The 12,500-nt window shown below is 42.2% G+C and overlaps 1 protein-coding gene and 1 long non-coding RNA gene across 2 annotated transcripts in view; both read left to right on the forward strand.

The window, feature by feature from the left end:
* The window catches only part of LOC138978936 (uncharacterized), a 6,873-nt gene extending 5,748 nt beyond the window's left edge, over positions 1-1,125 (forward strand). Inside the window, exon 5 of the long non-coding RNA XR_011459854.1 lies at positions 1-1,125. This exon is cut by the window's left edge and continues 840 nt beyond it. This is a non-coding gene — a long non-coding RNA (uncharacterized lncRNA).
* Positions 1,126-2,078: 953 nt separating this feature from the next.
* LOC138979264 (uncharacterized) lies at positions 2,079-12,373 on the forward strand. Its single transcript, XM_070352022.1, has 5 exons — positions 2,079-2,249; positions 4,420-4,710; positions 6,359-6,748; positions 8,958-9,341; positions 11,761-12,373. Exons 1-5 carry the CDS (start codon positions 2,201-2,203, stop codon positions 12,204-12,206), a joined length of 1,560 nt encoding a protein of 519 aa, XP_070208123.1. The 5' UTR covers positions 2,079-2,200; the 3' UTR covers positions 12,207-12,373.
* Positions 12,374-12,500: the final 127 nt, after the last annotated feature.

Genomic DNA, 12,500 nt, shown 5'->3' on the forward strand with positions numbered 1-12,500 from the left:
AGTGATGACGTCACATCCCGTCACGGTCACCACTTTCCAATTTCGGTCCAGATCTACGTGAAGTTCTTCGTGCGCGTTGTCTGTTTTTCGAAACGGTGATGACGTGACGAGTAGTGTTATATATGACGAGTCTTTTTTATCGGAATATTCCAGACATCTGAATATGCTGGGTACACACGCAACACTGACAATTTTTTTCGATTTTTAGATTCATTCCTGTAAAATCTCCCAACTCTAAAACAAAATAGGCCTAGTGGAAACAAGTGTCTTGTGCAAGAGAGATCAAGGGAGATAATTGGCAGGATATGTCGCCCGTTGACTCAAGTTCTGAGTTTTGTGTGGGTATCCGTGTTCATGCACTAGGCCTCCAAAATGAACAGTTTACAGATGCACAGTCCACAGAAGCGTCGTAAAGATATCAAACTTTAACACTGCGCACATAAAACATATTTTTAACATAATGAAAAGGACTAAAAGTACTCTCAAAGATTGCTGATTAAGGTTCGTCAAACACGCCTTTTTCACCACGCAGATCTTCGGCAAGCAGTGGTGGGCGCGAAAACCCGAGCGCATGCGCATTGAGGCACAAAGTTAAAAATAGAGAGGAAATTCCCACCACCGACGAATGTTCGTCTGACGAAGGTTGAATCTGGATGTCCCTAGTGATTGTGCAAATAATTTGTATTGTTTTCATCTCTGATTTTGTCATTAACAATGATCGCTGTCGATAATGAGTTTGCACAGCCCTATGGTATTTACCTTGATGAACCCATACCAGCATTGTGATTGAAATTCTTAATTGCTGATCCTGTTATCACCTTCTGATGATTTTTTTTTATCAAGTTCAGACTATTATTAGTCAATGTAGCATTGCTTCAATGAGATTAGGTCCACACATAATTTTTGCCTGCCCGATTGATAATACTATGCTGTGGTATTTTACTGAGACTGAAAAATGTGTTGTAATATTTTTTAAGTTCACATTTTCATGTTTTAGCAATTGAAGGAATTAAGTTTGCATTGTTTAACATTTTAAAAGTGTTACTGTTATCAAATTAGTATTCACATATTGAATTGTTAAAGACCCCAACAATTTAAATTTTAAATAAAATTTGTGATCTTGAATTTTCTGTGCATTAATTCAAATTTGTATTTGCAAATGTTATTTTAATGTTTTCAGGAGAACGTAGATTTTACGTTTGCATGTGAACGTTAATTTAACGTTTGCATGTGAACGTTAATTTAACGTTTGCATGAAAACGTTTGATTATGGTTTTGTTTTGGTTAATTTTATGTTTGCATGCTAACGTTAAAAAAACGTTAAATAAACGTTAATAAAACGTTTTATTTTGGTTATTTTTATGTTAGCAAAAAACGTTAAAAAAACGTTAAAAAAACGTTAAAATAACGTTAAATAAACGTTAATAAAACGTTTTATTTTGGTTATTTTTATGTTAGCAAAAAACGTTAAAAAAACGTTAAAATAACGTTAATCTAACCGTTATATTATGGTTTTATTTTGGTTTTATTTTGGTTATTTTTATGTTTGCAAAAAACGTTAAATTAACGTTAATTTTAACGTTATATTATGGTTAGATTAACGTTAAATTAACGTTAGATTAACGTTAAATGTTAACGTTAATTTAACGTTTTATCACATGAGCAAATTAACGTTAAATTAACGTTAGCGGTAAACGTTAAATTAACGTTTACCGCTAACGTTAATTTAACGTTAATTTAACGTTAGCATGCTATCAGGGACACACATCTCCCCCCCCACCCCCCGAACCTCCTACGCGAACCGTCGCCGCCTTGACAACACAAAATACCTTGTCGCGAACAATCAATCGAGCAAGCAAGCAAGCATTACAAGTCAGCCATTAAACCAGCACAACTTACTCCTGTACAAAACCTCTGAATGAAGGTTTTGTGTCAACGTCAAACACAAAATTGCATATGTTGACCAAGACTTAGAGACGTATAGGGTCCAGTGAACCGATCCTTTTTTGTTCTTTTCCATTTCTGAAATGACGTCATTGTGATTGACATACATGTGTGACGTTACGTCAAGCAATCGATTCTGGAAAGCGATTTTGCACTGCCTGCCAGTACAATGTGATTTGTGCCATTCTGCAACCTGGTTTGCAGATCAAAAGACACAAGCTTGAACTGCAGGGGACGTCTAAGCAGAAGAAGTTCGATGGAGAAAGAAACATTGCCGTGTGCTGTCCTGATTTTGTTCACAATCGGTGAGTTCTGCCTTTTGTTTACAAAACTGCGCAAGTCCACCGAAGCTCCTTCCGATTATCTGTAACAACATCGACTTTTTCTGTTGGAGTTAATGTCTCAAAAGCAACGATCATCTTAATCAGACGGTAGAGATGGCTGTACAACTAACATTTTCATAATAATCTGACGATTAGCTTTCGTTTTGTTGGGAATTATCATGCTTGCAAAAACCGACTTCTTCACACTTCACACATCACTCGGACCCTGGCCCTGGCGACAATAACAAGGCGTCACTCGATCTCACCCTGTCAATAGCTGTTATCCAGATCAGTGGATTTGGCAATACGGGGAACACGTGCAAAAATATCACTGTTACTGTGTTCTGTGTCATTACATTTAGTCAAGTTTTGACTAAATGTTTTAACATAGAGGGGGAATCGAGACGAGGGTCGTGGTGTATGTGTGTCTGTGTGTGCGTGTGTGTGTGTGTAGAGCGATTCAGAGTAAACTACTGGACCGATCTTTATGAAAGTGTACATGAAAGTTCCTGGGTATGATATCCCCAGACTTCTTTTTTTCTTGTTTTCGATAAATGTCTTTGATGACGTCATATCCGGCTTTTTGTAAAAGTTGAGGTGGCACAGTCACACCCTCATTTTTCAATCAAATTGATTGACATTTTGGCCAAGCAATCTTCGATAAAGGCCGGACTTTTGTATTGCATTTTAGCTTGGAGGCTTACAAATTAATTAAAGACTTTGGTCATTAAAAATCTGAAAATTGTAATGAAAATATTTAATGTTTTTGTTTATATAAAACGATCCAAATTTACGTTTATCGTATTTTTCATCATTTTCTGATTCCACAAACATATAAATATGTTATATTCGGATTAAAAACAAGCTCTGAAAATTAAAAATATAAAACTTATGATTAAAATTAAATTTCCAAAATCGACTTAAAAACAATTTCATCTTGTTCCTTGTCGGTTTCGGATTCCAAAAACATATAGATATGATATGTTTGGATTAAAAACACGTTCAGAGAGTTAAAAAGAATAGAGATATAGAAAAGCGTGCTATCCTCCTCAGCGTAACCGCTCCCGCGCTTTTCTGGATTGTTAATTTCACTGCCTTTGCCACGAGCGGTGGACAGACGATGCTACGAGTGTACGGTCTTGCGGAAAAAATGCAATGCGTTCAGTTTCATTCTGTGAGTTCGACTGAGCTTGACTAAATGTTGTATTTTCACCTTACGCGACTTGTTTATTATCAAATTGATTCACATTTTGTACAAGCAATCTTTGACGAAGCCCGAACGCTAGGATTGTATTTCAACTTAGGCTTTTAGAGGCTTTTATACCTCCTAATGATTATTTTATGAATTTGGTCTTTAAAAATCTCAGTCAAAATGTTAATCAAGGCCATCATATTTTGTATAATATCCTGATTCCAAAAACATATAGATATGTTTAGTTTGGATTAAAACCAAGCTTAGAAAGTTGAGCAGAGTAGAGAAAGGCGCTCTTGAAGCGCAATAGCTAATGCACTATGCTGGCTTGTCAAATCCTGTACGATGTTCACGCCTCGGGGATTCGACGAAGCAGTGTGTTCAATTTTATTCTTTGAGTTCCACGAATGGACTAAATGTAGTAATTACGCTTTACAGTAATTACACATTTTTTATATTAGGGATTTGATCATAAAAAGAAGGAAATCATTAGTACAGCTGTTTGCTACATTTTATTTGTAATAAAAATCGTGATGAACAAACTAATTAATTAATGTGAAAGCTTCCAAGCTTAATGCAATCCCATAGTTCAAACCTATTGAAGTAATGTTTGTTCACAAGTTCAATACATTCGATTGAAATATTAGGGCGTGACAGTTGCACCGTATTTAATTTTGTTAAGCCGAACAAGACGACATACGATTTATCATAGCAATGACACAAATTTGAGGGTATCATTTACAAGAATGTGTATGTAACTATTCATAAGGATATGTCTAGATATAGTTTCCAGGGAAACACACGTCATCTCGATTCCTTCTGTAGCGTTTAGTCAAAACTGTTACTTCTTGTCTTGAGTATTCAGACCCTGAAATGATCTGAAATTCCAATGCTCTAGCTTTAAACTGTCCCAAACAGGAGTACTTTTTTCTTGCCTTGAATTTCGCTTTGATCTTACAGCGTGTCCAGGGTCAACCCAAGTTGCCTTATTGTCAACCGTGACGGGGCCTGATGTCCTGGTGACCAACGGAACCAATGAGCTGCACTTAACATGCGAGGTAGCAACTCCTTCATCTGTTGATCGGTATGAATGGTTCACCCCTGACCCGGACTCACACCGCTGTGGGACGACCAGCAAAGAGTGCACGTTCACACCCACACTGCTAGACAACGAGAAGGATGTCACATGCAATAGTCTGGGCTCTACTGGCAATACCTTATCATCGGCAAGTTACACAGTCAACCTGAAATGTACGTATGTCACACGCTTTCCTTCTTTGCCACTACTAAAGCAAACGTGTGCAAGATTGTATGTTACGCGCTTTGGAGCATGTGCAAGAACGGATTCAAACTCGAAATCGTCCCTCCAAAAAACCCAAAATGCACACACGACTTTTATTTCTTCTGCTGTTATCGTTTCTTCTCTTTACAAATTCTTCAACGCTCAGAATACTGAAAACGGCATCCCAGACGACAGTACTGTTTCCATACGCGAATTTAGCTGCCCTTGGAAAGTGGCTCGCTCAGGAGGCCTGTTAGTCTGACACTATAAGGACAGAGTTGTGAACATAGATGACAAAGATCCCGGAAAGAACAAACATTTCGCGGATGCAGACACAGAAAGACGTCATGAAGATTGCGATGCTTCAAAAGATACAGACTGTGACGATGACTCTGGCGTCATTCACATATTCCGAGACGTCATTTATAGTTGTTCGGTCACTTTCGTCAAAAAGTAGATCTCTCCACAATGGCTGCTCCTGTGTTTAGGTTTATCAAGCGTGAGTACGCAAAACGTGTTTGTTCTCTCCTCTGTTGAAGCTGTGAGACATAATCGCCATTACGAGCTAGTCGTGTGACAGAGAGTTTTCTTGCACACTCGACTGCTGCTGTTTCACTCCGGCTAAAGCCGTCGTGAAACATCTACAGTCTCGTGTGCAAGAAAACTCTCTGTCACACGACTAGCTCGTAATAGCGGGTAATATATTACGACCCAAAACAAATGGTCGACCAATATCTTATTTGACGGAATGTGTAGACAAACGGAATGACGATACACATAGCGTACGACGGTATCAATCCGGATTCAGAAATACTACATGGCTTGCTGTGTCATATCAGATGTACAGTACCCGGCGAAAGAAACGCAACTCAAGACATTTCCAAACGAATTTTGCTTTTCAAGACTTGGTTTAATTGTCAAGCTTGGGGAGGGGGAGGGGGAGGGGAGTGTTACACGTGCACCCTGTGTTTTCCATAACAACCCTATACCTGGGTTATAAGAATTATTTGGAAATGGGGTGTTGCAGGTAGCTTTGTTTCCTCCTTGGGGATGAAGCTACCAGGGGAAGGGATTGTGTTGGAGGTGCGGGTAGAGGGGTAGCCCTCCCGGTGCTCCCCCTTGGACCTCCCTAGTCTAGGACCCTGGGTCTTCACGAGGTGGCCATTGTGGCGTAATCCCTCCGGACTAGCATAACGTTTCCCTATCCCAAGACCGACCGTGCGTGGTCTATGACCACATCCTCTACGAGGTGACCTTATCAACTAGGCAGCGCAAGCCCCTAGGTGAAACACGGCGGATCTAGAGGAGAGAACCTCGATAAAAAATTTGAGCTGCCATGAAGACGGAGCATGTTGGCTGAGGACAGCGGGCAGACCTTCTGTGCCGACACCCATCTACAGGAGAAAACCAGGCATGCACGCATCAAACCCAACATGGCCAACATGGCCATTTGGAAATAACAGGGATTCTTTATAGTGCTGGAAAGAAAACGTCCTAGGTGTGTGACATCACAATCTCTCGCCTTTCACGATGACGTCATTTGTGTCTGACTCATCATTGTGAATTTCTTAGAATGGATTTATCTAAGTTATATTAATATCTGTTGTTGGTTTGCAGATAGTGCACGAAGGCAGATTGGAGGAAGTCTGCATTGCCCTGACCGGTGGATTGAAGGGAAACTGGTCACACTGGAGTTCCGGCTCAACATTTCACTATTCCAGCAGGTGTGTACAGACACAGATAACAGCCCCTTCTTCGTCAATACACAGTCCTTGGTAGGAAAGTGTGTAGCGGATAACGCCACAAACACCTGTGGTTCTTTCGACCCCGGCACGCTAGGCTGCGGGTGTGCAGGGCGCGGTCAGGGAAACTACGTGGTGCAGTACAACTTCATTGCACTCCCAGACTTCAATGGGAATTGGAGCGCGGGCATCATCTGCAAGGACACATCGCGTGTGCAACAGCTCTACTTCCCTGCAATCAATTGTGACGACAAACAAGTAGCACGTAAGCAGCCTTCTATATTTTGCATTTTTCTTTCTCTACAATAGGGTTGAATGTATGTGGGCAGGGTTTGGAACATTAGTGTCGTCGCATTGTTGTGTTATTTCTCTTTGCAAACAAAAGGTTACTTATTAATGAAGGGAATTTGTTGGTAACGTTTTACTGTTGGAATATCAGTCAGTCATCATAGCAGATCTAATTCTGAAAAAAAAAGTTATATAATTGTAAGAAATGTGATATGTGTGTGAGCGTGTGGGGTGGGATGTGTGTGCACGCACGCGCGTAAGCCTGTGTGTGTGTGTGTGTGTGTGTGTGTGTGTGTGTGTGTGTGTGTGTGTGTGTGTGTGTGTGTGTGTGTGTGTGTGTGTGTGTGTGTTATTATTAGTATTCGCCTTCACACAGATCTCCTCGAACTTTGTTTTGCCGTGTGATGATTTTACTGTGAGAGGAAGCGGTAATTTGTTTAGCAGTCCTTGTATCTCGCTTAGCGATACTTCTTAGACGTCGATCGATTCGAATCTTAGCAGAAGAGATTATTTGACCGATTCAGTGTAACATGTGTAAGAGATCATTTTCCGATTTAATGTAAAATGTGTAAGAGATTATTTGACCGTATCAGTGTAAAATGTGTAAGAGATCATTTACCGATTCAATGTAAAATGTGCAAGAGATCATTTGACCGTATCAGTGTAAAATGTGTAAGAGATCATTTACCGATTCAATGTAAAATGTGCAAGAGATCATTTGACCGTATCAGTGTAAAATGTGTAAGAGATCATTTATCGATTCAATGTAAAATGTGTAAGCTAGAGATCATTTATCGATTCAATGTAAAATGTGTAAGAGATCATTTAACCGATTCAATGTAAAATGTGTAAGCTAGAGATCATTTATCGATTCAATGTAAAATGTGTAAGAGATCATTTAACCGATTCAATGTAAAACGTGTAAGAGATCATTTGACCGATTCAATGTAAAATATGTAAGAGATCATTTGACCGATTTAATGTTAAATGTGTAAGTTATTATTAAAAATAAAGCTAGTCATTTCAGTCGCTTCTCAACCCGTTTTTACTGCGAGTGTGTTCGTACGTTCATTTAATAAATATGTTGACCCAGCGCAAAGATATGCAATCTGCTTGATACAGTTTCGGTTCTTGAGATAAATGAACCATGCAATCAATACATTGTGATTGAACATTTCATAAGCGAATAATTAAGGTATTAAACTCAGATATAATCCCACAATCCTGACTGAACCACAGATTAATTGGTAAATAATTCGAAGATGATCTCCCGAGATAAATAACCTTGGTTACCCTCGTCAAATGTGACCCTCCACCACGAAATGAGTCGCATGTCACCTTTGCATGATTTTCATATTTTTAAATTTTCCTAAAGAGTTTTTTATGCTCTATCCAGTGGTGAAAACCGTTTTAGAAAAGAGCGAAAACTGTTTGAGTTATAAGCCTGTGACTAAGGTGACCCTCACACTGTTACCATACACTCCCCGGACTTATATTAAGCCTAGCGCAGAACCGCGCGAGGTGACATGCGACTCATTTCGTGGTGGAGGGTCACAAATGTTGCCAGATTACAGCGGGGTCATGTTCAGTTTATAAAACTTTAAAATGAGTTTTTATGGCGTGTTTTTGAAACAAGCGCATCCACATTTTACATACTTGTAGGTGTTTACAATTAGATGGCATGACTACAATTTGGTCACGGTCACATCATGTATATGTTAACTAAACAAGATACATCCCCACTAAAAATATCCGACATTGGCGTATGTATGTCTTAATGCCGGGGTTAAAACGGCCATACATGTCAAACCTACTATTGCTTTTACTCGAAAACAGCTTAATTTGTTTCTTTATGTTTAATGCGTTTCGTAATTAACGCACATTTACTGGTAGGATTTTTTTAAATATCCATAGTGAATCGAGTACATAATTACTAAATATACAAGACGCATAATCATATCATGCACTAGAATCGTAAAGAAAGGGACAGTTACTTTTACAGGTATGGGTCAGAAGTATTGACAAATAGAAACAAGGCGTGATGTTCCCGCATGTTAGAGGGTGTGTTGTTGTTGTTGTTGTTGTTGTTGTTGTAGTGTTGTTGTCGTCGTTGTCGAGATGGCAGTGTTAAGTAGCTGTCAGAGTAACATTTCATTACCATCATAACGTCTTGCTTTTCTGTTCAGTCCCAGATTTCCGTACCTTGTGCCCGAGTCAAGGATTCACAGAGGGAGCCTTCTCAACCATCCAGTGCACAATGAACACAGATCCATTCAACCGTTTATGCAATTCTGTGGGCTTTTACTTTGTGTCAACACCTGGGGTCAGAGTGCAATGGTGCTGGAGCGATTATGCCAACTGTTCTTCATCTGGCTTAGCGCGACCACCCTGCAATGGGTGCAGCTGTCAGTGTGTGAAGAGAAGTGGGAACACCTTCACCTACAACTTGACATTTACAGCGGAACTGAGCCACAACAACGGTTCTTTCCTGTGTGATACAACGTGTGCAGCAGCACCAGGAAGACCACAACCATCCTTTGATCACTCGGCCTGTGATAGGATTGCCGTTGGTGAGTGACCCGGACTGAGGTACGCTAAGCAAAAGTGGGTGCCACCAAAACGGGAGAGAAGAAACTGCAGGTTCTGATTCTTTGAAATCACAACCAAACCTCTGTTTTAGCCAACCCAACACTGCGGGTGGCTCCCGTTTGGATGGTAGTTGTTTCGTACACCTCGGCTCTGGGTCGACGTGTTTGAGAAAGTTACCAACCGGGTGGGAGCCAGGTGGGGTGTTGGATTGGTTGAAGTTGAGGTTTGTTGCCCACGCCATCCGAATAGGAATAAACGTTTTGCCGCCTCTTTGCAGAGTATGGGTCGTACACGACCCATGCCATCCGAATAGGAATACACGTTTTGCCGCCTCTTTGCAGAGTATGGGTCGTACACGACCCACGCCATCCGAATAGGAATATATGTTGTGCCGCCTCTTTGCAGAGTATGGGTCGAATATGACCCACGCCATCCGAATAGGAATAAATGTTTTGCCGCCTCTTTGCAGAGTATGGGTCGTACAAGACCCACGACATCCGAATAGGAATAAACGTTTTGACGCCTCTTTGCAGAGTATGGGTCGTACACGACCCACGCCATCCGAATAGGAATAAACGTTTTGCCGCCTCTTTGCAGAGTATGGGTCGTACCAGACCCACGACATCCGAATAGGAATAAACGTTTTGCCGCCTCTTTGCAGAGTATGGGTCGTACCAGACCCACGACATCCGAATAGGAATAAACGTTTTGACGCCTCTTTGCAGAGTATGGGTCGTACACGACCCACGCCATCCGAATAGGAATAAACGTTTTGCCGCCTCTTTGGAGAGTATGGGTCGTACAAGACCCACGCCATCCGAATAGGGATAGACGTTTTGCCGCCTCTTTGCAGAGTATGGGTCGTACACGACCCACGCCATCCGAATAGGGATAGACGTTTTGCCGCCTCTTTGCAGAGTATGGGTCGTACACGACCCACGCCATCCGAATAGGGATAGACGTTTTGCCGCCTCTTTGCAGAGTATGGGTCGTACACGACCCACGCCATCCGAATAGGAATAAATGTTGTGCCGCCTCTTTGCAGAGTATGGGTCGAATATGACCCACGCCATCCGAATAGGAATAAATGTTGTGCCGCCTCTTTGCAGAGTATGGGTCGTACACGACCCACGCCATCCGAATAGGAATACATGTTTTGCCGCCTCTTTGCAGAGTATGGGTCGTACACGACCCACGCCATCCGAATAGGAATATATGTTGTGCCGCCTCTTTGGAGAGTATGGGTCGTACAAGACCCACGCCATCCGAATAGGAATAAACGTTTTGCCGCCTCTTTGGAGAGTATGGGTCGTACAAGACCCACGCCATCCGAATAGGAATAAACGTTTTGCCGCCTCTTTGGAGAGTATGGGTCGTACAAGACCCACGCCATCCGAATAGGAATGAACGTTTTGCCGCCTCTTTGCAGAGTATGGGTCGTACACGACCCACGCCATCCGAATAGGAATGAACGTTTTGCCGCCTCTTTGCAGAGTATGGGTCGTACACGACCCATGCCATCCGAATAGGAATAAACGTTTTGCCGCCTCTTTGCAGAGTATGGGTCGTACACGACCCATGCCATCCGAATAGGAATACACGTTTTGCCGCCTCTTTGCAGAGTATGGGTCGTACACGACCCACGCCATCCGAATAGGAATACACGTTTTGCCGCCTCTTTGCAGAGTATGGGTCGTACACGACCCATGCCATCCGAATAGGAATACACGTTTTGCCGCCTCTTTGCAGAGTATGGGTCGTACACGACCCATGCCATCCGAATAGGAATACACGTTTTGCCGCCTCTTTGCAGAGTATGGGTCGTACACGACCCATGCCATCCGAATAGGAATACACGTTTTGCCGCCTCTTTGCAGAGTATGGGTCGTACACGACCCATGCCATCCGAATAGGAATACACGTTTTGCCGCCTCTTTGTAGAGTATGGGTCGTACACGACCCACGCCATCCGAATAGGAATAAACGTTTTGACGCCTCTTTGGAGAGTATGGGTCGTACACGACCCACGTCACCCAAATAGGGATAAGCACCGTCAAATTCCTTACTTAATTGTGTAGTTCAAATTACGTCATCGTTTATTTCGTTGTTTACAAAGATAATCTCTTTTTTTAAAGTTGGGCAATGAGATGCTCGTGTGGTGATAGGAGATTACAGGAAGTCTCAATCAAAAACTCCAAATAGTTTCACAGATAAAGAGAATTGTGTGAGGCTCTGGGTCATCCACGACCCACAAAGCACGGTGAAGGTAAAAGCGTTATTTATGCCTTGTGTTCGGTTGGTTGCATAGGTCAAAATTAAATCAATCATGTTCAAACATTGCCAGCTTTAAAACTTAGTTTATGCCATGGGTTTGATGACCCTCTGCACATTGTGTTGCAGGACTCGTGGTTGAGGACGATAGCATTCAGCCTGGGAGAACGCCTGACGACGATAGCCCAAGGCCTGGGGTAAGGCCTGACGACGACAGCTCAACGCCTGGGAATAAGCCTGATGACGACAGCTCAACGCCTGGGAATAAGCCTGACGATAACATCAAAAAGCCTGGGGCCACGACAACCGGTGCATCGAACGCGCTTATCATCGGTGTGAGTGTGCCAGCAGCTATATGCGCCGTCATGGCAGCATTTGGATTTGGCCTCTTCTGGAAACGTAGATCAGAAGGTCAACACAACGCGCCTCTAGCAAACGCTCCTCCAGCCAATGCCCCTTCTTCACATGCTCTGCAGGTTTTTGGCGACAAAACTGTCCACGAGTCTCTTGACTCTGAGCTTGACGACTCCAGTGGCTCTGAGTTAGAGACCAGTGTGGCAGTGAGGCAAGTTTAGAGTCTCAAGTATGAAATGTTGCCACATCAAGTCCTCGTGGTCAATTGCCATCAATGAAACAATGGAAACATTTAAGCAAACAAAACACCAACAAAACTCGTTCAATGAAAATCATTAACACACACACACACACACACACACACACACACACACACACACACGCACGCACACACGCACGCACACACACACACACACACACACACACACACTGGCACACACACCCGCACACACGCACGCACACACACACACACACACACACACACACACACACACACACACACACACACACACACA

This window comes from Littorina saxatilis, linkage group LG10 (assembly GCF_037325665.1).
Source record: "Littorina saxatilis isolate snail1 linkage group LG10, US_GU_Lsax_2.0, whole genome shotgun sequence".
In the NCBI taxonomy this organism is placed as follows: domain Eukaryota; kingdom Metazoa; phylum Mollusca; class Gastropoda; order Littorinimorpha; family Littorinidae; genus Littorina; species Littorina saxatilis.